Here is a 23,504-nt window from a genome sequence, read left to right as displayed (position 1 = left end):
ACAAAGACCATAACACACATATCGAAATATCACACGGATCTCTAACAGGATCACAGGAGACCCTATCACTGGTGCTCAAATGGGAGGTATTTAAAGGTACTCCAGTGAGTACTGGAGACAAAGGGCAAAAAAAATAGTCCAAAAGGTGGCACTTTACTTAAAAGGGCTCAGAACCACTGCTGTAATATGACTAATATGCTGCAAAACACTACAGTGTTTTGAACGGCTCTTGCGGGCTGGTCTGTCATTCCGAGCCCGGATTGTGCCTGGGGACCCCAGTTGCTCCGTCATCTTTCTTTCTATCTTGGATGTCTTTGCCTGAGTTCTTCTGCGACTAATGGGACTGAACCCACATAGGATCAGTTAATTTTCCTGCCACCGAAGCAAAAGATTAGATATTTGTTTGTCATGAAGTGTTTAAGTCAGGGTAAAAAGGTCACCTCTTTCACTGGAGGCTGGTGCATCTCAGGAGTTTCCTGCTACAACTCAAACAGGAAAATGGAGTTGAACTTACTTACACTGGCCACAAGATGGCGGCACACCTTTTAAAATTCAACTCAACCGGATGTCCATGGAGACCGCCTCACCTGCTGAGAGTTGTTGCTCTAAAAATGAGCAAAACTGCTTAAAAACCGTGGAGCAAGTGTTAACTACTGTTAACATTAGCGCCAATACGAAGACGTATCAATGGTTACCGCTTATTAAGTCCCCCATTACCGTATTTTGCAAAGAGGGTGGCATCTTCAGCAGCTCTATTCCTCTCTATTTAAACAAAACCAAATTGCTGAATAAAGAGAGCAAGTTTTCTGCTTCGTAGGTCCTTGTTGAGCATTTCCGGTGTTTCTCGTGCGCTTAGGAGGAGTTTTGTCGTCTTCTCCACAAAGTTTAACCCCATGCTACAGAAATACGTTTTTAAATACAAACCTGTGCAACAACAACATCGCACACATTCAGCCGCGTAGCTCCTCGACAAGTGATGGAAATTTCGGCTCTTTTTAGAGAGCCGTTTTTTATTTGGCTCAGCTCACTAAAAAGAAAAGGCTCTTTCGGCTCCTAAGTGGCTCCTCAGATTTTTGTTGTCTTAAATTAATTGATTCCCAAATGATGTGTATTGTGTAAAATCAATTACTCATGCAAAAAATACACGACAGCAAATGTTTATTATTTAAATGGATTTATTTAAACTTCAATGAGCAGCTACAAACATACCATAATATTGTAAATGAAAGACCCATCTCAATAGACAAATTAAGTCAAAATAGGTTACATTTCTCACTAACGAATCAGCTCTTAGGGCACCACAGCGTGTGTTCCACTCCGCCCCCCCCCACCCCGCTCAGTGTGGACACAGAGACGCCGCCACACATCTTGACCAATGACCTTCGCCTTTCACAGAAAAAATGACGAGGAAAAAACTACTTTGCTCCTAACGACGCGAGCCGGCTCCTGTCGTTCACTTCAAATAGTCGGCTCTTACAGCAGATTCGTTTGCGACCGACACATTACTAGGACGGACTATATTATTTGGCGGAAGGACAGAAAGGACGACATTTGAGATTCAATTTTGAAAAGAATCGTTTGACATTTTTAGGTCCCCTCGAAAGAGGCCTCAAAAATAATAATTGTTTTCATGTTGCTAGAAAGCTCAGTGCCTTGTATAAACACTTTTCAAATACAGAATAATTGGTCTGAAAATATACTGACTCCTAGTTATCTTTTTTCTTTATTTGTACACTCAGTGTTCCTATTTTTTACACAGTACTGTATATTTTAAAAAGTTATTTCTAAATGGCCTTTTGCTTGTATAGAGCTTTTACCTACTGATGACGCAGCATCAGGAGCAATGGGGGTTCAGTATCTTGCCCGAGATACGCGATCACGGGAGGAAGGAGGATCAAACCCACAAACTTCAGGTTCTGCGACGACCACTCTACCACCTGAGCCATTTTATTTCTATTATATTGGATTCTTTAAAAGGGGACCTATTATATTATACAAGTCATGATAACCCGCACAGAAAGAGTTCTAGATCTTCCAGACTCTGCACCTCTTCCTGCAGCGTTTCCTGCCTCCCGCCCAAACGGTCTGTGTAATTTACTCCACCAGTACCCTCCTCCAGGTAGGAGCCCACTCCGCTGTGATTGGTCAGACTCCCAAGAGCTCCTGAAGACTTCTGGACGGCTGCCGAACCCCTTCTGTCCGATTACTAACACAAAATAACACAAAATAAACAGACACTGATAAATTGTTACTTACAGCTTGCTCTTCTGACTCTTCAACACGACCAAGTAATGTTGGAAATACGTTGGACTTCAGCAACATTTTGGCGGACAGTCCAGCTTCGTATTGGTCCATGTTCACAAAACAGTCCCGTGTGAAGTGTCGTTGACAGATGAGCATATTTTTCTCTTGCTGACCTGGAATCAGCAACTCCAACCACTTCTGCCTGATGCTTGCCTCTTTAGGCAACCCCTCACAAGCATTTCATGGGCGCCATTGCTCGAACAGAGCGAAGCTGGGGTGCTGGGCATGCCCATATAAGGAAGTGACGTCAATGCAACTCTGTGTTAAGGTAACTCTGTAAAACACAGCGTGCAGAGCCGTCCAAAACTGCTTCCAGGGCTCACTTCCAAATGTGCAAACCTCATCATCTGATGTGTTGGAACACAACATTGTAACAACATTTATGAATCCGAAAAGAGGAAACGCATAATAGGTGTTCTTTCATGTTTTAACTCTTACAGAGGTACTTCTCAATAAATTTGAGTGAATAGGAAAGTAATTTATTTCACTAGTTCAACTCCAAAAGTGAAATTCCTACATTCTACAGTCACTACACACAGAGTGAAACAATACAAGAATGTAATTCTTCATAGCTACAGCCAATAAAATCCCCAAATTCAGTTTCAGGAAAATTTTTACAAATTGTCATAAAGTTGAATATTGTGAACTACTGGTTTTACGTAATCAAAATATGGTCAACCTACCCTAATGACCCTAATGAGGACCAGCAGTATAAAAAATGGTTGGATATATAATACAGTACATAATATAGCACAGCTAATCATTCATGATCATCTTCTTGTTTCCACCCTTGACTCCTCACCTTGTATGCGCTGATTGTGTTCCACACCTCCTTTTCCAGCCTCTTCCTGCTCACTTTGCAGCTCCATCTGGCTCCCTTCCATTCACAGGCCATTTCCCGTTTGACTTGTAAATTAGGCTTCTATTTGTGTCGCGTCATCAATTAGCCCGAAACAGCACCATGCCGCTTGTGAGGAGTGAATTCGTATACGTTTATATGTTTACATACACGCGCCACTTGGATTCCTGCTTTGGTTTTCATGTGAATTTCCAGTTTACATGCACAAGGACTAATTCGATCGTTGGCCAAACGCTGTGTGCCTCGAAAAACGCCAGGGAGGTATTTTGGTCATTTCAGCTCGTTTAGCTGTGTGGGTTTCTCAACGAGGAAGAGAATGCTGCATGCTAGTAGCTAACAGTAACTATTATTTAATAATTACTTATTTGTTTGCTTTCTTTCTATTTTTTCTTCTTTATTTTTTCTGTTACTTAAAACATAATAATTTAAAATATTAAAGAAGATAACTACACTTTATCCTTTTCTTTACCATTTTTTTGTTGTAGTTAAACAGGTACATGTGGAACACAGGTAGGTAGTGAACAAATAATCAGTACTTGCTGAGATGTAGAGAAAGGGTAGGATTAAATAAGCTCTGCTTCTTCCTACTCCTTCTCAGACACATTGAATTGTGCTGGTGTAAACATGTGATGTTCCTTAATGTAACTTTTTAAAGTATTTCCAAATAAACCTGGGACCCTTCAAATATGTAAATTTTTGCCATAATATTTGATACATTTGCAAGTATGTTCATCTCAGCATACACAAAAACGACCTGAGGATTCCTTGGCCCTCTGTGAGCGCCATCAGACGTTTGGTTCTCAGGTTTTGGACCTAAGAACTTCCATTCTGTCATATTTTGTTTATAACTGGCACGGAGGAGTCCACGATGTAGCTTTCTTTATTCTCAACCTCAGACAAAACAAGCCATGGTCTCAATTAACCATCTTGTAGAAAACTCCTAGTTTAGAATTTCATTTTCCATTTCTTGTTTACCATTTATATTGTTAGTTAGGTAGTTATACTTTTAAAGCAGCCTGTTGTGGCACTTTTTCATCAATGTACTTGAAATTGATGCCATATTTGTTGGATGTGTTTACTTTTGTCCAAAAAATAATAATAAAATGACTTCTCAACCAACCTTCCAGTCCCTTCAGCAACACAAACTCGGTGTAAGACTTCCTGTATCCGGGACGTATCATGCACAGTTACGCCACACATTCAGTCCTCACTTTTCACTCCCAAAACTGCTACTTTGGCTATGCGGCATGTTTTTTCAAGAAGCCCTTTCTCATTCAAAAAAGAAAAAACCCAGTTTTTCATCTCTTGTTCTTCTGTTTGCACATACTCCGCAGCATTTAGCGCTCTTAACTCCGCTGCACCATGAGCTATACGCTAACCTGCAAAACAGCAGCATGTACTATGGAACGCATTGTTAATTAATTGATTGGCTGCATAAGTAAATACGTGCAAACAGGGTCTTATCATATCCTGGACCGTGTTCGTCGTGTATGTTGTTACCGCTTGTTGTCCCCTGTCACTCACTGAGTTGCATTGCGAAATGGTACTGAATAAAAGTTTGAAAAATTGTGCTTACTTCATTTGCAGTTCAGCCTGGATTGTATTTTGTGCTCTGCATGAGAACACGAGAGCAGTGCGCGATTGAATGCGGCTTAGAGGGAACACTGGCCCTCAATAAGGCATTTTAGTTGATGAAATAATCATAATTTCATAGATGTTAGCATGTTTAATGAACGAAAATGTGACGAATATTAAAGTGGCCCCTAAAATGTGGCCCTTATACGCAGCTGCTGTAAAGAAAACTACAGTGCATGATAAAACAGACAAGAGACGCAAGGAGTAAGAAGTTATATAACCAAGTGTATTCCCTCTGTTAATGTACACATATTTAGAGTCATCTCACTGGAACACTTTACAATAACATTTAGAAAGAACAGGGAGATACTGGGAGGTGTATGCCAGGGTGATGGTGGGGGAGGGGTGCATAATGAGAAACAAAACACAAAAATGTGGCAGCAGAGTGATGGAGTAACACACACGGAAATAGCAATTAAGCAAAGGTGTCCAAAGTGCGACTGGACGACCATTTTTGGCCCACAGCTCATTTTTTTATGGACCATCCGGCATATTGTAAAAATGAAATTAAAGTTGTGATTAATGAGATATACTTTTGGAAATTACACTAAATTGCTTTATCGCCTATAACACAAAGCTAAAATATTTTGTCCGGATAGCTTAGCAAATATTGACCTACAATGGATTGTTTTTAGCATCTTTCATGTACAAAATGTATCAAAGTGGACCTCCTGCATTCTTCAATTATGGACAGACTTTGGACACCCTTGCTCGAATGAAAAAATAGTAGGATGGATGAAGGGACACAGAATCTGCCATACAGAGAGAAAAGGAGCGAGCGAGATGAAAAAGTAAACATAGAAAAAATGAATACAACGGGCAATTTACCAAAATAAAAACGATGACAAACAAAATATTTTTGCCATTGCTCAGGAATGTGGACATTTTTCAGCAGGAATGACTGCCGGGGGTGGACTGGGGTGTTTGGGGACACGTTTCTCGTGATGGCAAATATTTAGACATTTCACAAACTTTTTCGGCATTTTTTTTTCTTATCATGGTACAGTTTTTTTTCTTTTAATAGAGCCAAGAAAATTGGAACACTAGCGTTCTTTCTGTCTTCCTGTGTATATACGTGTATCGCTGCCACTGGTCCTGCAGCCAGGCTCCACAGAGGCCCTTTGAGCCTCACTTTCCACAGTGGAGCCCCAGCTAGAAGAACCCCTAGAATTCCCATTAAAAGTCTCTCATTTCTCAGAGCGAAGACAGTCACAAAGGCCTTACTCTTCCAACGGTGCTGACGTCGAAAAAAGGTGTGTGCTAGCTACACTGCATTGGCAAACTCTCCATTTCCCAGCAATGTAGGTCACTGTCTATACATATATTTAGCGTCATAAAGAACAGAGTTCCTCTGCTTGGCTGGAGCTTTTTTTCTGGTTGTAGCTGCAGGGAGAGTTTCTCTGCCGGCCCAACCTCCGAGCACCAGAAACACATGACAGAGACGACCGAGGACGGTTTGGCCCCGACGCCTGACAGTCAGCATCTGTTAGACCGGAGCGGTTGGTGGTAGTATTTCACATAAATTGCTACGTTTTTTTAATTTTTTTATGTTTTAAAGTTTCTCTGAATTCCACGGAAAGAAAAAACATTTGTGTCTTTGTCGTCGATGAATACTACATGCTTGAAACACGGCAGAGTTCATCAGCTGACATGGCGAGAGAGCCACAAGAGCGAGCAAGCGAGAGAGAGCGAGAGAGAGCGAGAAATGGCCGAGGACGACGGCACCTCCCCAAGATGGCGGCGTTGGATACTGTCGGTGGTTTCTGATGGGTGGCGCAAATACTGAGGGTGCTTCTTTACAGTACTGCAACCTGATCAGCAGGTCATGATTTGCTTGTTGGCACGGGAAGGTGTTGAGACGTGAGGTCCAAACAAGTTAGTCTGCCTCTGTAAGGTCGGGCTCAGCTTTTCCAATGTCTGCCCTTTCCCGCCTCTTTCCCTCTCGCTCTCTCAAACGCGGCCTGCCTCTGTGTGTCATGGAGGCACTCCCCTCAGACGTAATACTCCTTGTCTTTGTTCTTCTTGTTCTTGGGGACCGTCTTGCCGGCGCTCGGCGCCTTCTCCTTCACCAGCGTCCCATTGCTCTGTGTGGCCGAGTTGCTGATATAGTTGCGGCTTTGGTCCACCTGGTAGGAGCCCTCGTCGCGGTTGCGGTACTTGTACATGGCATAGAGCAGGATGAGGATACAGAGGGCGGCGGCCGCTACGATGCCGACCACCATCCCCGTGGTGCTGCTCGACTGCTGCACCTCCACGGCACCCGGCAGGCCTCTCTCAGGAGATGTGGGATCTGGAGTGGGAACATGGGGGAAATTGGGAGGGTAGGTTATTCCAGGGACTCTACGGTGGCCGGGGTCTGATGAGGGGTGGGCTGGCGGCAGCAGCACTTGATCCCGGGTGTTCATTTTTCCTGCTGGGATGTTGTTGCTACTGCTGCTGCCGCCAGCTGCCACCTTGACGCGAGGGCTGAGCTGGTCGGGGTCGGCCGTGGGGGTGGAGGACACGGGTGAGCGGTGGTCGTAAGGGAAGCGCGAGAAATGGCGGTCTTGGGGGCTTTGGCCCTCGACAGCCGGGGGAGGTGGGAGGACGGTCCTGTCTGTGACCAGGGGGGAGTTTTTGTAATAATCCTCGTCGTCAGACTCGGTCATCTCCCCCGAGCCGTACGTCGACACCTCAATATTTTCCTCACAGTCCTCTTGGTCCAAGGGGCAGGGGGGCCGGATGTTGGGCAAGGGGAGGGACTCTTTGGTGGTTTCGAGTAAGGTGAGGAAGGGGCGGTAAGTGGTGGGGGGTGGGGGCATTACTGGGTAGCGGGTGGCGATGGAGGGGGGGTCTAGCGAGTCCACTGTTATAATGGGCAACACTATTTCACCTCCTAGGACAAGAAAGAGAGAGCGGAGGGAAGCGGGTCAGGCCACATGAACACAGAAGCACTGGTGACAACTTGACATGAGGTTAGTTCTATTATTTAGTCTAAACTATCTCATGAGTTCTATGCTGATCTGACAATCTGAAAACTACAAGATGTTAGAACATTGTCTACCCTACACCTGTGTAGCTCTACATGCTATGTGAGTAGTACAAGTTAATAGCAGACTACACATGACACTGAAACAGCTAACATCACTGCTAGACTATACATGAAGCTGACCTAACACTCTGATGTCTCTGCTGTGATTGGTTGAAGAAGGTAGCAAACCACGAGGTTCAGGTCACTTACATCAACAAATTGGCCGCATGATTTTTGCATGAAAAAAAAAATTACAAAAAGAAAGCTGTGTAAGATTGTTCTTGGATAGTGATCAACATCCACCCTCCACCCCCCGCCCCCCTCCCTTTTTCACCCTCACTATTATGTTTTTTTTTATAAGAATGACTGAGAGGGGCTGATTTTTCCCCTCTTTGGCTCATCCTTAATTAGCTTAATCGACAGAATCTCACAGAAGTGAGTGCAGCCCTCACATTGTAGCAACCATTTAAAGGGCAGTAAGATAGAGAGTACATTTCATCTAGTTTGGAGTAGTAAGTATTTACTATCCACTAAAAATGCCATTATTGTCTGAATATCTGGCAACACAAGTGAGTCACAAGATAATTGCGGCTTGCTGACAGTCAAGCATGGTGGTCATAGTTCAGGGCTGCACCAGTGCTGCTGGCACTGGGAAACTGCGGTTCATCTCGGGGAAACATGAATTGCTTGCCTGGCTGAAGAAACGCAAGAGGAAGGTGATGGAGTGGAAGTATGTCTCCTCCAGACCTAAACCCAACTGAGCACCTGTGGGGCATCCTCAAGCGGACGAAAGGACAGTAGAGGATTGAAAGATGTCTAACATCCACCAGTGAGTCATCATGGAGGAGTGAAAGAGGATTCCCATAACAACCTGTGCAGCTCTAGTCAATTTCATGTCCAAGAAGATAAAGCAGTGCTAGATAACAGATTATATTTACTATAAATTTAATATAAATTTGAACATGTCCACTGTGAGGTGGAGTCATTTGTGGTGGAATTCATGCTTCTCCTCAGTGGATCGCAGTTCCCCCACTGGCGGCAGCACTCATGCATCCCCAGACCATGACACAACCACCACTGTGCTTGACTGTAGGCAAGGCACTTATGATGCTACTCACTGGAGTAGCTGTTTCCCCTCAGTGAACCGCAGCTCCCCCATTGGTGGCAACACCTGCGCAGCCCCAGACCAGAAAGCCTACCATGCTTGACTGAAGGCAAGACACAATTATCTTGCTACTCACTTGCAGGGGCGGTTTCGGGCATGTGCATTATGTACAAGCACACAGGGCGGCATTGATGAATGGGTGCCGTGTGCCCCCGCCTGAATAAAATAAATAAATTGCTTTGTGAAGTTGCACATTCCAAAAACATGCATGTTAGGTTAATTGGAGACTCTAAATTGTCCATAGGTATGAATGTGAGTGTGAATGCTTGTTATATTATAGTTAGATTGTTATTGTCTGTATGTGCCCTGTGATTGGCTGGCGGCCAGTCCAGGGCGTCCTCCTCGTCTCGTCGGAAGTCAGCTGGGATAGCCTCCAGCCTCCAGCTCAACTGTGACCCTAATGAGGAGAAGCAGTATAGAAAATGGATGGATAGATGGCATTGTGAAGTGTTTTTGTGTCTTGTCACTCAGTGGTTAGCAAATTAGGTCTCTCATATGTTGTGTAGGAGCCACTGCGGCTGCGGCAACTGTGTGTGATGAAAACATAACCTTGACCGAGAAGCTGCGCCCGTCGGGATGGCGGGTATAGCAGAGGCTGTGGGGGATGAAGAGAAATCGAAGTTGATTTGGAATAACAATAGAGAAAAGAAGGCCAAAGGCCAAAGCCGTCAGGTGCCCAATTTGACAAAAAATGTGCTATTTAGACTCAACATCTAGTCTGTAACGTATTATGTGTGCTGTAATATTAGTGGTCTTTTTTCGAATGATTTATTTCTGATTCAATACATTTCAGGGTTGATGTAACTTTTACACATGTGTGCAAATAAGAATTTGTGCTATTATTATTTTACTCTGTTTGGTTTGTTATTATAGTACTCTTTTGTCGTTGCTGCTGTATTTCTTATAGTCGTGTATATAATCTCTTCATGGCTGATATTGTCTTTTAATTTGTTGTAACTTGTATACAATGGGTACGTTCAAGACACAATGTCGCATGCGTATGAGGAGTGTGTTTACAGAAGTAAACATGGCATCTCATTCGCACTTGTGGCAAATTTAAGGATTTTGTGCAACTGGAGTCAACACTTTCTTCACCAAATTATTTTGCATTGGAGAATAAGAAGGAAGAGGCTAGCAGTAGGATAAGAATGTCAGAGTAGGATAAGAATGTCGGCGCTAGGAGTGGTGGGACATCCATCCATCCATTTTCTATACCGCTTCTCCTCATTAGGGTCGCGGGGGCATGCTGGAGCCTATCCCAGCTGACTTCGAGCGACAGGCGGGGTACACCCTGGACTGGTCGCCAGCCAATCGCAGGGCACATATAGACAAACAACCATTCACACTCACATTCATACCTATGGACAATTTAGAGTCACCAATTAACCTCACCTGCATGTTTTTGGAAGGTGGGAGGAAGCCGGAGTATCCGGAGAAAACCCACGCGCACACGGGGAGAACATGCAAACTCCACACAGAAGTGCCCAAGGAAGAATCAAACCCAGGTCTTCCCGATCTCCAGGCTGTTACTGTGTTGGCCACGTGCTAACCACTAGACCACCGTGCGGCCCTGGTGGGACATTAATTATTTAATTTTCGGATAACACGAAGAACTTTTGTCTACATCTGTGAGTTTCTTCAATTTGCATGCCTTTCGATGATATATAGGTCGGATATACGCGACCCAAACGTTTACATTACATTTATATGCACATACAAAATGGGCCTGGATCGCATTTGAAAAAATTGGAATTGTCTTCAAAGATCAGATATCAGATTACATATGAGCAAAACAATCAGAATTGACCTGCAGTATGAATGTAGCAAAAGGCTAATAAAACAATGTGGCAATTATTTAATATAAGGTTATTTTGATGTGTGTGTGTGTTAATAGTGTTGACAGCTATTTAGACAACAATGGCTGTGTGTTGACATATTTTCAGTGAACAGTAAATCTATTCTGCTATACAAGCTGTACACTGACTGCTCTAAGGAATATTCATTTCTTTAATGTTGTTGCTTGAGAATTTATCATGAAATGCTTGCCGAAATGTGAGGGTTGTACTTACTTTTACCTAGTAGCCCCCTTCCCTCCCCAAAACAGACAGATACACAGGTCAATGACATTCTCTATCACCATTCACGACCACGAGTGAATAGTTTCTACATTTCTTTCATTCTGAATGAGCCACTTAATATCTATCATTTACATAAAAATGACAGGTCACTGGGTGTCAAACAAAGAAGGTTTTAAGGTTAGAACACAACATGGCACTCCATTTTCAGAAAAGGTTTAACTTAGAAGTTACATAGAGTTACGTAGAGGGTGTGGAGGAGGGCCAGGGCAGAGTGGGTGGGGTTGTCCATGTCATAGTATGATAAGAAGAAGAAGCATGAAATCATGACTGCATGGCTCTTTTTTTTTACTGGACGAGGTGAAACAGGGGGTGGGGGTGGCGGTTGGGGGTGGTTGGGGGGGGGGGGGGGCAATCAGAGGAAAGAAGGAAGGGAGGACTCACACCTCAGCCCCTTAGGTCAGCTCAGCCCCACCCCCAAATCATACAGACAAACATTCATCAATCACAATAGCTTAGTTAAAAAAGCTGATGCATTCAATGCCATCCTTTCAGCACACACACCCCACCAGCCCTATCCCCACCCTCCCCAAGGCCTTGAAGAGAAGCAAAATGTGAGAGCTGTGAAGAGAGAAACTTCAAGCATATTCTTCACTTGTGCAGAGGGCTAGTTTCCATGGCAATGACGTCTATTTTGTGTTTGCACTGTCTCCCTCATTCACCGGTGTATGTGCATGTGTGCGTGTGTGTGTGTGTGTGTGCGTGTGTGTGTGTGTGTGTGTGTGTGTTTGCGGGCTGCGTTTCACCTTGACGCCTGAGAGGACAGCAGAGCACGTCGGAGGAACAAAAAGACGAGTGGCATAAAGATGTAGAAGTTTGCTGGATTAGTTGGAATCCGTTTTAAGTCGTGCGGAATGACTTGTCAAAGTCACAGTGTTTTCCAGGCGGCACAGTTTTTAATTTGTTGTCCGCCTGTGTGGACGCATGGCAGGCTTTCGGTATTCCGGGGGGCAACCACAAACAAGAGGTGGTCCGGTCCTAGTATAAATATGTTTCCAACCGATGCCGGCTGCTGCCTCTCAGAGCCACAGCCTGGAAGACATCTTTGTGTATCAGGTGGACCATGGAGACTCAGCCCTCAAACACACGTCTCCTTCTACTGTAGGGGTGTCCAAAGTGATGCCTCTGGGCCATTTTTGGCCCACAGCTTGTTTTTTATTGGTCCTGGGCAAATTGTAAAAATAAAACTGATTCTTTTTTAATGAAATATATTATTAGATATTGAATTCATTTGCTTAGTCACCTATAACGCTAAGTTAAGATGTGGAGGTTTACCATTTAGATCAGCATATATTGACATTGACATTGGATTGGTCCTAGCATCTTTAATGCACAAAAAAAGCATCCTTCTATTTGTATTTTGCAAAAAGTTTGGACACCCTTGTTCTAGTTGTTTTCTCTGGCTGCACCATCATTATGCAGCTCAGATTGGCCAGAAAATCCTAAAACAAAGACGCTATGGTGCTAAACGTGTGGCCTGGCTAGCTAAAACATGCATGAAGAATAATAATGTTGAACGCTATCACCTAACCAATAAGGCAGGAGAGACTCTGGGTTATTCAGTCTGATTGATTGGCTTTGACCCCTGTGATTGGACCGCACCGAGGCGGTGCAACCTCAAGTTGAGGCTGCGTGATGAAACCCCTTCTTTATCTTCACCGCGCTCAGGATGAGTCAGCCGCCTCTATTTACGGGCCAGATGGGTACTGATGCGGCCGTGTCGTCCTCCTGACAAACATCGTTACTCCAGCCGTCACGTCGGACCGCTCGCAGCCATTTGAAATATTTACAGCGAAAGGACCTCATCGGGAATAGGAGCCGCTCTGTAATTTGTCTCTGATCAGGTCGCGGATGGAAAAATCCATGGTGGTGTGACACAGCAGGTACAACGCCGCTGCCCGTATCATCTTTTGTGATGTTGCTCTTCCTAAGGTGTTTACAAAGCCACCGCTCTTGTGATTCACTGGCGCAAGGGGATAGTCGTGTGACACAAACACCGAGGCATCCTCTCTTATCAAGACCTGGAGCCTCACTAGTAGACAGAAACATACAAGATCCAAAGATAAAGTCCACGTAACAATCATCCTAACAATCAAAACTGAAGAATTACTATGGATATGTGTATTCGTCATCTGATTTTTCGGTATGGAATGTTTGGCATGGTAGAGAAGCGTTCTGATCTCCCACACATTAAAAGTGAGGGACAGGAAGAGTACCTCGTCGTTACAAATCTACTCGGTAAACAAAAATACAGTTCAGCCAGTCTAAACAGCTTTAATGATTTTTTAAATGAAACATAAAAAATGCAAACTGCTCTAAGGTAATTCTCAATTCATAAAATAAATATGAAACATACATAGTTGACAAGGTTTCTTTTTAGGAAAGTGTAAAAACGCAGACAAGTACAAGAGTAACAGTTTGAACAGTATGAATGATTATTTTATTTTTAGTAAATTAAAGTTCCTTATTGGCAGCATTAATAGTTCCAGCTTCCAGTTTCGTTCCCCATCTCTACTGAATCTCTACTCCTTTTGTCTTATCCACTTGTCTTTGTCCGCTTACATATTTCACTGGCTAAGTGTTCCCAACTTGAACAACAGAACATGGTTTTCAAGCTCTGGCTTCTCCTTGGCACTACTGCTTGCCAAGACTCCCTCAAGGTAAATGCTGGCCTGCACTGTATATTTTTTTAACGAGTAGCATTTAAATTTCCTGTTCCTCACTGTACTGTGCGGGAAATCGGTACCCATCTGTACCGAACAAAAAAATTAGATAAAAAATACATATAAGATTACACCCCATCACAAAGCAACTTGCCCGTACTCATAATGCTTAACAAATAACAATTCATATTCTTTCAGTGACCACTTCATACTTGTGTAAATGTGGTCATAAAGAAACATCTCTGTAAATTAGAACGTCTCTGAAGAATGGAGGGATATATAGAAGAGTCAAAAGCTCTCGTTAACATGAGAGGAGCATCCACAGGTTGTCTTTATGCTATATATCATCAAATGAATTATTGACGAGCTTCCTCAAAGCTCTCATCTTCTCACAGTAAAACTGATAAAGCGCCTCCGAACAGCCTGGGACTTATAAAGTAGCTCGGAGGTATGTGAGATGAGGTCATTCTGAGGTAGAGACTGTTCAGATAAAAATGCTCCTTTTCCGAGCTTGTGAGATATGTCTAAGAGTGCATCAGCTGAGTTTTCCGAGTGCATGCATGGACTTCATCTTTGTAATCCCGCCCAATTCCAAGCCCTTGTCCCTCCACTCATTAACATCGCTGGAGGATCCCTGCCAGAGCTTTAATTGGCTGATGTAATTACAGCTCCCGAACAAAGTCAAAGTTTAATTAGCCTGCTGGGGGAGGCAGGAATTTCCCTCTCTTAGTTCTGTGTCCTATCCAGTCTTCTCTGCCACACGGCATCTTAATGAGGCTTCTTCTCTCCTCCACAGGTGTGCTTCTCCTCCTCGCTGCAAACCACTGCTTTGTCTCATTTGCATCCGCCTTGAACTTCTTTCATCCTCCGGCATCGTTTGTTTTCTCCATACACTGGACTGCTAAAATGTTTAACGAAACATACAATCCGGCTTTAAAAGGAGGTGCAGCTGCATTTATCCTTGTCAAGTCCCAGCCCACATTGTGGACACCTTATGGTGTCCTAATTTTGTCACGACTGTAAATGACATTTGTGGTGACCCCTATGGGTTCCTTTTTTGTGATACATGCTTGCGTACATGTAATACAGATATCCTCAAAGTTTTACAATGATTAGACAACTGTTTAATGAATTAGTTAGTTACTAAGTCGCGCCTGTGCCCCAGGAAACATGTTTTGCTTGATAGCATCCATGTTTTTCAACCAATCATGTTCAAATTCAGTCAGTCCTCTACAGGTGTCCACCAAATTTCATGTCAATTCAGCAACATGCCTGAAAGTTACAGTGGGTGTTTTTGTAGAGCAGCACATTGAGCTGTGTGACAAATGCAGAAAATCTTTCCACAGAAGAGCAGAAACAAACAGGCACTTATTTTGTAGTTCCTTCCATCTTGGAGCTCAAACATAATTGGAAACACCGACAATGTCCAGTTGGCTCCTGTTTGAGATGGACAATGGCATTCCTCTTCTACCATTAATGCAGTTCTCAGTCAAGCTGATCCCACCTCTCTGGCTTCTTCTTTGCCGGCTGGCTTTAATGGAGGCTGCGATAGGGAGTGTGTTTGTGATTCCTCCACATAAACTTACAAACACCCACAAAAGCAAAGTGAGACAGTTGTCTCTCTGCACAAAGGTGAGCCTGTCTGCCACTCACAGGCTGTGTGGGCATGTAAGAGAGTAAGTTGAGCTTCTCCACAGGAGATTAGGCCTGGGTGTAACATCCACCTTTGAAGGAAAAAAAATCATTCTGTCTCCAATAAGGAGGTAAGTGAGTCTCTATTTCCGTCTTAGCCGCCTACGATGAAAACCACAGGAGAATGCTGCACGTTGAGCTTCCAGATCCGTTTCTCCTCGCACGTGTAAATCTAAGGGCATGATGTATATTGTATGTTCCAGCTTGTAGCGCCGTTCATACTGTACAATGGTTTTATCCACTTGTCTTTATGTATTTCACTGGGAAGGCCAAGTGTTTTCAAGCTCTGGTTTGTCCTTGGCACAGTTGCGAGCCATGACTCCATTCATCTTCTATGCTGCTTATCCTCACGAGGGTCGCGGGGCATGCTGGAGTTGACTTTGGGCGAGAGGCGAGGTATACCCTGGACTGGTGGCAGGGCACATATAGACAAACAATCATTCACACTCACATTCATACCTATGGACAATTTAGAGTCTGGACGGACAATTTAACCTAACATGCATATTTTTGGAATGTGTGGAATGCACGGGGAGAATATGCAAACTCCACACAGAAACGCCCAAACGGAGATTCAAACCCAGATCTCCCGATCTCCTGACTGTGTGGCCAACATGATAACCACTAGGCCACTGTTTGGACCGTGAGCTATGACTCCTGATAGCCAAAGGCTGAACTGCACTGTAGATGTGTGACAATGGTCAGTTACACTTTTTGTCCCTCATTGAATGTGTACTGTGTGGGAACTTGTTAAGGCTCTGTACCGTATCAAATGCTGCTGATCAAAAATTTGAGCTTTACACTCTGCAGTCTGTTGATTGGCTGAAAGAGAATGCCAAAAAGAATTATGTCCCCTTTTGTTTACTGTGTGGTCCTCATCTTCTTTGTCGAATTAATTTGCATCTTACTCTGTGTAGTCACGCAACAAGCTAGATCAGGATTTACTGTTCCACTTCAGGTCAGAACAATGCTTAAGGAGCTATGCACATAATTCAAGGCCACAGTTGTGTGCCAAATTGTTCTGTCTCATTAAAAGCAGGACACAACACACAAGTCCAAGGGTCCATGTCTGGCCAATCTGAGTTGCATAGTGAGGATAGTGCAGCTGGTCACAGAGCTCTGGCGGTACATCCTAACAGTCCACACTTTGCTTCCGATACCAAAAATAGAACCAGCAACAGAACCCCCCTTGAGTCGACTCACCATTTCCAGGCTCACACTCCTCCAAGTCTTCATCATCACTTGGACATTCGGCGGATGCTACCAAAATTTCATCCGCATTCTGCAAAAACACACACATAGGAAGGAAGAGTCAAGAGGAAAGAACATTTAGGTTGACTTCACTCGCTGGCAAGATCTTGTTATATACTCAGTTGTTATATTTCAACATGTATACATGTATTTGGAATTCTGTACCCAAAATGAACTGCGATTATTGCCTACCGTTACACCCCTAATATTCAGTACAGCAACACTATCTTTCCAATATTGAATCGCTGAGTGACTGTTGACTGTGTGTCCGCGCCCCCTCATCCATCAAAATGCCTCACATGATGCTGGGACAGTTGCCTGGCAACAGCATCAAACATTCATGCCATGGGTACCAAGTATAATAAATCCTTGAGCACTTCTAAGAATCGAGCAATGGGTGTCCTTGGCAGTTTTTTTTAAACGCTCTTCAAAAATGTCTTGTTGGCTGAATAATAAAAGGCTGTTTTAGCATGGTCACAATGCAGTCACATTAAAAAACATCTTGAGTGGATGGAATTGGTTTTTGCTGCATGCTTCTGCTCACCAATGAGGCCAAAAGGAGACATGTTTGTGTCCGGTGATGTCTAACAAAGTGATTATGACACAATAAATCACACTTGGATCTTATCTTGATAATATTTTATACTATATAGTGCAGCACATCATGCATTCAAAAAAGTCCATCTCTTTTCAAAGCTTATTATTACACATATGATCAAAGCTATAAGGCGGGTTTGTGGAGGAATTGAAATTTGGGTTGTCTTCCAGATAAGCTGAAGCTTATTATCAGCCCATGCTACATCAGCAACAAGGTCTTAACATAAATTTGCACTACGGAATTTTTCAAGGATGATCACAACCGTAATGCAAAAAAAATATCTGACAACAAGAATTTGTTTGATGTACCATGTATTGATAAGTATGAGGTCCCTCTAGAGACATAATTGCAACCTGTCGGCACACATTCCTGTTTCATAAGCCTATTGTTTATGCATAAATAATTCAAGCAAATATTGTTTAAAGTATAGTGCCTATGTATAATAAAACACATGTGATGCAAGAATCCTTTTGTAAAATAAAAATAACACACAAGAGGTCCAAATATGTGCCACAATTCCATTTCAAAATGCTATTTAAAAAAATGTCATATGCCCAATTAGCTAGTCAGCCTGTCCTGGGCAACTGTGTCTCATACAAACTCCAAGCACAATGGAGTATTTCAAATAGGTGAAAAATACTACACTATATGTTGAGACCTTTAATAGCTCCCTTAGAGAGTCCATCAAAACTGAGCATTATTATCAGTCCAAACAAACACCTTACCTGCGTGACACTGTCCCTGATGGTGGGCGAGCGCTGTTTGCGGGTGGTGGTGGTGGCCATGGTGGTGGTGGTCTCCATGATGGTGGTGGACATGTCAGCCAGTGGGGTGGTGGAGGTGGTGTCGGTGGCGAGCACCGAGGGCACGTCACCCACCAGCCGCAGGTTTCCCTGTGTCTGCACATTGGGGTCGCCCTCGGAGGCCAGCTTGAGCACCTGCAGGCCATTGTAATACAGGCCCGAGACCTGGCCCTGGAAATGGCGCCCCTTCTCCCCACCCCCGATTTTGATGAATGCCTGGCTGTTGAAGATGGTCAGCTGGCGGCCTGAAAAAATGAGAGGTGAGGGTGTGAGGGATAGGGAAGACAACATGGAAAAAGAAGGACCCTGATAAGTAACAAACACGCAAAGTAGAACACATGTAGTACAAGTAAAGACACATGAGAGTCACTACCACCAAGCTCTACAGTTCAACACAATGACTGGTGTTGGTATCCCAGCAGAAGGGTGGCAAAACATGTTTAATTGACTTTAATTGATTCAAAGCGCTTTGACACTGTTACCTCATTCACCTATTGATGATGCAGCATCAGGAGCAACTGGGGGTTCAGTATCAGGGGAAATGGGGATTGAACCAGAAACCTTCAGGTTGGGAGGCGACCACTCTACCACCTGAGCAGAACTGAATTGTAGTGATTGTTGCTTCTGTTTTTACCACATGTAATTCCTGGTAATGGCAACACTTTTGGAACCACTGGATCCAGGTAGGTCGCAGGTGCCACTTTTTACCCACAAAGGCATAATTTAACAGCCAACTTGGACTGCAGCGGGCCGTTGCGGGTCGACCTTGACACTTGAAGGTTCGCAGCCGGAATCCATCAGAACAACTCTGGGATGGTGTTATTGACCTCCAATACACCTGAGAAGCACGATGATAAAGCACCTCGGCCAAAGGAAAAAAAATGTCAGACTCGGTCTGCTTCACTGGAGGGGGGTGTTTAATTCAGTAAGGTCTGCTCATTACCCTTCATTGGGATGGATAGATGGATGAAAGGGCTGGACCACTTAACCAGGGACTAATGTGTTACCAGGACTTGTGGGGGAGTGGTGAAGGTTCTCTTTACACTTTTTTTCATGAAATATGCATCCTTGCAGCGCCACTAATGTGGAGAGTATGGAAGGAGAGGTCTTGATGAGGTAATTATAGAGGACGAGGCAAAAAACCTTCTCTTGGAATAATCAATCTACATAAGGGAAGAGGGAAAGACATCCAATACCAGTGGGAGATGCTAATATTTATAGAGACTCTGAAATGAAAGATGCTTTTGGTCTGATGGGAGTGAGCATGGCCGTCATTAGCTTTAATTCATTCATTTTCTGTGGCTTACGCTCTGCAGGGTCTAGCTGAAGTTGGACTGATCGCCGGTCAACCACAGAGAAATTAGTGTTTAATAAAGACGAATTAATTGTCTGAAAACATTTGCAAGATTGCTATGCTGGGCCTTTTTCTGAGCTCCACATGAGCTTTCAATGAGCTACTTCTCTACTCTGCTAATGACTTCCTCCACAGCGATATAGATGCATCTGCGAGTGTTGTCAAACAAATTCCATCGATTAATGCAGCGCGTGTGAATGTCTGTGTGTGCACTGTGGCTTGAGAATTTAATCTGCTCCATTGACAAGTGTCACTTATACATAATGTGAACATTTAGAACTCCAGACTGTAGCCAAAGGGTCGCAATTTGCTAAACACTAAAATTTGGGAGATTGAGGGTGCATTTTTCATCTATTCGCACATGTGCGACCAGATAAAAGTAAGCATAAAGTATAAATAGTCTGTAAAATGTGGAGTCAATTGACGACAGCTTGTCACAGGTTAAGCCTATCGATGCCAGCTTGTGTGATCGCTCACCTTTCAATGTCATTGCTGTTGAACTTTTTGGGCATCTTTGTTTACACATGTTGCCTGGCTGTCACTCTGCCTCACTGGCTGGCTAGCTAGCAAGTGTTCTACCTAGCCTCTGGTCTTCGGACTCCAAATGTGACTTTTTTTTTTTACCACATTGTCATTTTGTCGTTAAAACATACACGCTTTGTTAATTCAAGCTCATTTTTGTCCCATGGGGAAGCTACAAGTGGCTAAAATGTTCATGGGGTACGTGGTAACACTTAACAACCTCGCTCTCTTGTTACCATTATGATAATTATGCCTTGTCTGTGTCTAGTTCTTTAACATAAACACATAGTGTATCCAGCTTTAAAATACTGTCGTGACGCTATCACACGGGTCGCTATTTAGCTTGTGAACTGTCAGTAACTCGCCGGTTGATGTTGATTAGTTCACCAAAGAATATTTGCTTCAACGGTTTGCATTTCTGCAACTGTTCAATTTCGGCATGATGCCTGTGTTTAATGACAGATGAGGACAGTGTTTGAGTGGAGATCTGCTTTGTAAATAAAGTAAAATTGAAATGTTGGCAGTCACATAAAACGCAAACATCTCACCGCTCCTTTTTGTCAAAGTAGCTTTAATAGTGCTGGAACTTGAATACACCTACGATCACTGCATGTATACTGTTTTGCACAGTTCTATTTAAACAGGAATGATGTTTTCTTTTTTTTTTATCATTGCTTCTGAAAGTTCTCCACGGCCCAGTTCTGCACTGCCCATGGATCGGTACCGGGGCCGCTGCCGGTGTTTGGGGAACCCTGTTTTAAAAAAACTATGTTTGAATGCAACACATGGCGCTAATGATAATGATTAAGCTGTTAGGTGTGATGACAGGCCGGTGGTTTCTGGTCTATAGAAACAGAAACAGTTTGTCTGTTTACGTAGTTCACCAGGAAGGCCAAATATTCCCAAGCAGGAGAATTTAACGACGGAAAATGGTTTTGAAGCTGTGGCTTCTCCTTGGCACTATCGCTAGCCATGCTCGCCAAAGGCTGGGCTGCACTGTATTTGTTTACTGATTAGATGTGTGACAATGGGCGGTAGTTCATTAACGCAATTCAATTCTACAGGGTCAGGCAAAATGATCTGACACGTTTGTAGGTTAAATAAAAGACAAATAAGTAAAGAAACAAAAAAGTGTTTTTTATTTTCGAAAAGTACATATAACGCCATTTTTTTCATATAATGCCATTTTGCTTTGTTTCTTTATAATGCCATTGTTTTTCGTTTCTTTTTCAGTTGCTGCCATGAATTGGACTGCTTAGCGTCGCGCTTTCATTGTGGAAACGTTTATCAAAACAAACGAATCTGTCACTGCAACACAACGAGCGTTCCGTTTGCACTTCCATCTTGGTAGACATGATCCCGTACCAGCTCCAAACACAATCTTTCAAGAGATTCAAGAGTTTTATTGTCATATGCACAGTAAAACAGGTTATGCAATGAAATTCTTGTTCTGTTCATTCTCCCAAAAAAAGAAAGAAAAACACAAGAAAATGAATAAGAACATCAGAAACATAAATACCAATAAATTAAGCAACAAAAATACAAAAAAAAACAAAAATCTTGTTATGGGTTACCAACTTCAGAGCTACTGGATCTGCATTGAGTGTGTGGACAATAATGGATCCCATTTGACTGATTTCATTTTTAAAACATAATGAAACAGAATGGCATTATATGTACTTTTCAAAAATAAAAACACTTTCTTGTTTCTTTACTTTATTTGCCTTTTATTTAACCTACAAATGTGTCAGATCATTTTGCCTGACCCTGTACTTAATTAACTTGAATTTACTTTAACTTAACTTTAATGTGTAAGTTTGGGTTATGTGTGGGAACTCGGTACGCCTGTGTACCGTACCGAACGCTCCGTACCGAAAATTCAGATTACAAATACGTACAGTATACGCCTTACGCCTCACACAAACATTATCAGTTTAAAGTCTGCAGGATTAAAATAAACTACTTGTGGAGGAAACCAGTAAGAAAACCAGGAAACCAGTAAGCATTGTTAATATTTTTTCAGTGAATAATGTAATAGATTTTAGCCAAATGCAGGAGGTGAGCAGGAGTAGAATGTGGTGGTGTACCTAATGAAGGGAAATCAACTAGTGAGGCAAACAAAAAAAAACCTAAGGCACTAAAAGGAAAAAAATGACTATTTATTGCGGTATCCTTGGTAAAAGGACAGCCTGGAGGGTCTTCCATTTCATGCAATCAGCCCCCGGTGGGCACTCTGTCCCCCATCCGCCCTATACCACCGCTCTTCAGTGAGAAATTGAAGCTCACTCCCGCAAACACGACAGAGGCTACGCATGCCTTAAGTTGCTTTGAAAATAAAAGACACTGTTTGTGCGAGAGGATGTTTTTCCACCCAAAGCAGTGCGATCATGTCACAAACTCAACAGTAATCCATATTGACAAGCAGCTTATGATTATGAAGTAGAGTTGGGGGTGGCAAGGATTAGTACCTTTAAATGTCATATGTTAGTTCAGCAACCGCGGGGTGACCCATTTATTCCATCAAGGGAATAAAACACGAGAAAGGTGCCCTCCAGACTAGACGAGGGGAGATCGATGTTTGTTTTTACTGAGGCTCTGATGATGTTATCCGTTTGTAGATCTGGGCTGGATCAAATCACACGTGACACAAGCGCTTTGGAGCCAATTTGGGTTTGGTTGATTGCATGGCAAGGGGCGGTCCCACCTCTGCATGCAAAGCAGTGTTTAATGGCACGGCGGCATGCGGTGAGTAGCACATGAAGAATATCAACAAAGTGACCTTTTGTGTGTCATATCTGGCCTTTGGCAAGTTGGCCAAACATTTATTTACACCTTTACCTCTGAGTGCGTGCGGGCTAACAAGGCGCTATTGCAGCAGTTTGATGGATTTTGAGCCAGTCTCTCTTTCCCCACTGGAGGGGTGGGAGGCAGCCAAGGCTCTCATTATAGCAGACATCCAGAGCTGTATACAAAGCTTTAATTAACCGCAGTGCAGAGGGTACCACGGCCAGCCCACTGCCATGAGCTACCAAAGGCTTTTTAACATCGCAAGAAATTAATGGCTAAATATATGAAGGGGCAAAATAGTCCTTACTGCGCATCTGGAGGAGGTCAACTCTTAACAGCTAGCAAGGAATATGGGAGCCAGAACATCATCTCTCTTTCTTAGTCATTGAAATGAATGTAATGCCACATTAGGTATACAGTACTTGCCCTATATTTAATGAGATTCAATACAAGAGCTACATCAACATACAAGTACCTTATTGGCTGAAGTACAGCGTTAATAGTTCCAGCTTGTACAGCACTGAACAATGGCAGCACACTGCTTTCGTCCGTTTTTGTATTTCACTAGGAAGGCCACGTGTTCCCAAACAGAAAACATTAACGACGGAAGAGGGTTTTCAAGCTTTGGCTTCTCCTCGGCACTATTGCTAGCTGTGACTCATGCTAGCCAGAGGCTGGGCTGCACTGTATTTGTTTACGGAGTAGATGTGCCCTCTCATTAGTTAA

The 23,504-nt window shown here is 43.3% G+C and overlaps 1 protein-coding gene across 10 annotated transcripts in view; it reads right to left on the bottom strand.

Moving 5' to 3' along the window:
• Positions 1–5,003: 5,003 nt before the first annotated feature.
• The window catches only part of LOC129194678 (neurexin-2-like), a 543,165-nt gene continuing 524,664 nt past the window's right edge, over positions 5,004–23,504 (bottom strand). For 9 of the 10 annotated variants that reach the window (XM_054799950.1, XM_054799956.1, XM_054799953.1 and 6 more), the window contains 3 exons: positions 18,038–18,360; positions 16,667–16,745; positions 5,004–7,673 (listed from right to left, as the gene is read on the bottom strand). In XM_054799950.1, coding sequence (XP_054655925.1) covers positions 6,790–7,673; positions 16,667–16,745; positions 18,038–18,360 — 1,286 coding nt within the window. In that variant the 3' untranslated portion in view covers positions 5,004–6,789. The remainder of the gene's footprint in view (positions 7,674–16,666; positions 16,746–18,037; positions 18,361–23,504) is intronic. The other variant, XM_054799957.1, reaches the window with a different exon arrangement.

The sequence above is a fragment of the Dunckerocampus dactyliophorus genome, chromosome 15, assembly GCF_027744805.1.
Source record: "Dunckerocampus dactyliophorus isolate RoL2022-P2 chromosome 15, RoL_Ddac_1.1, whole genome shotgun sequence".
In the NCBI taxonomy this organism is placed as follows: domain Eukaryota; kingdom Metazoa; phylum Chordata; class Actinopteri; order Syngnathiformes; family Syngnathidae; genus Dunckerocampus; species Dunckerocampus dactyliophorus.
Note: the sequence above shows the minus strand (reverse complement) of the source record. Positions and strands in the feature narration are given on the sequence as shown.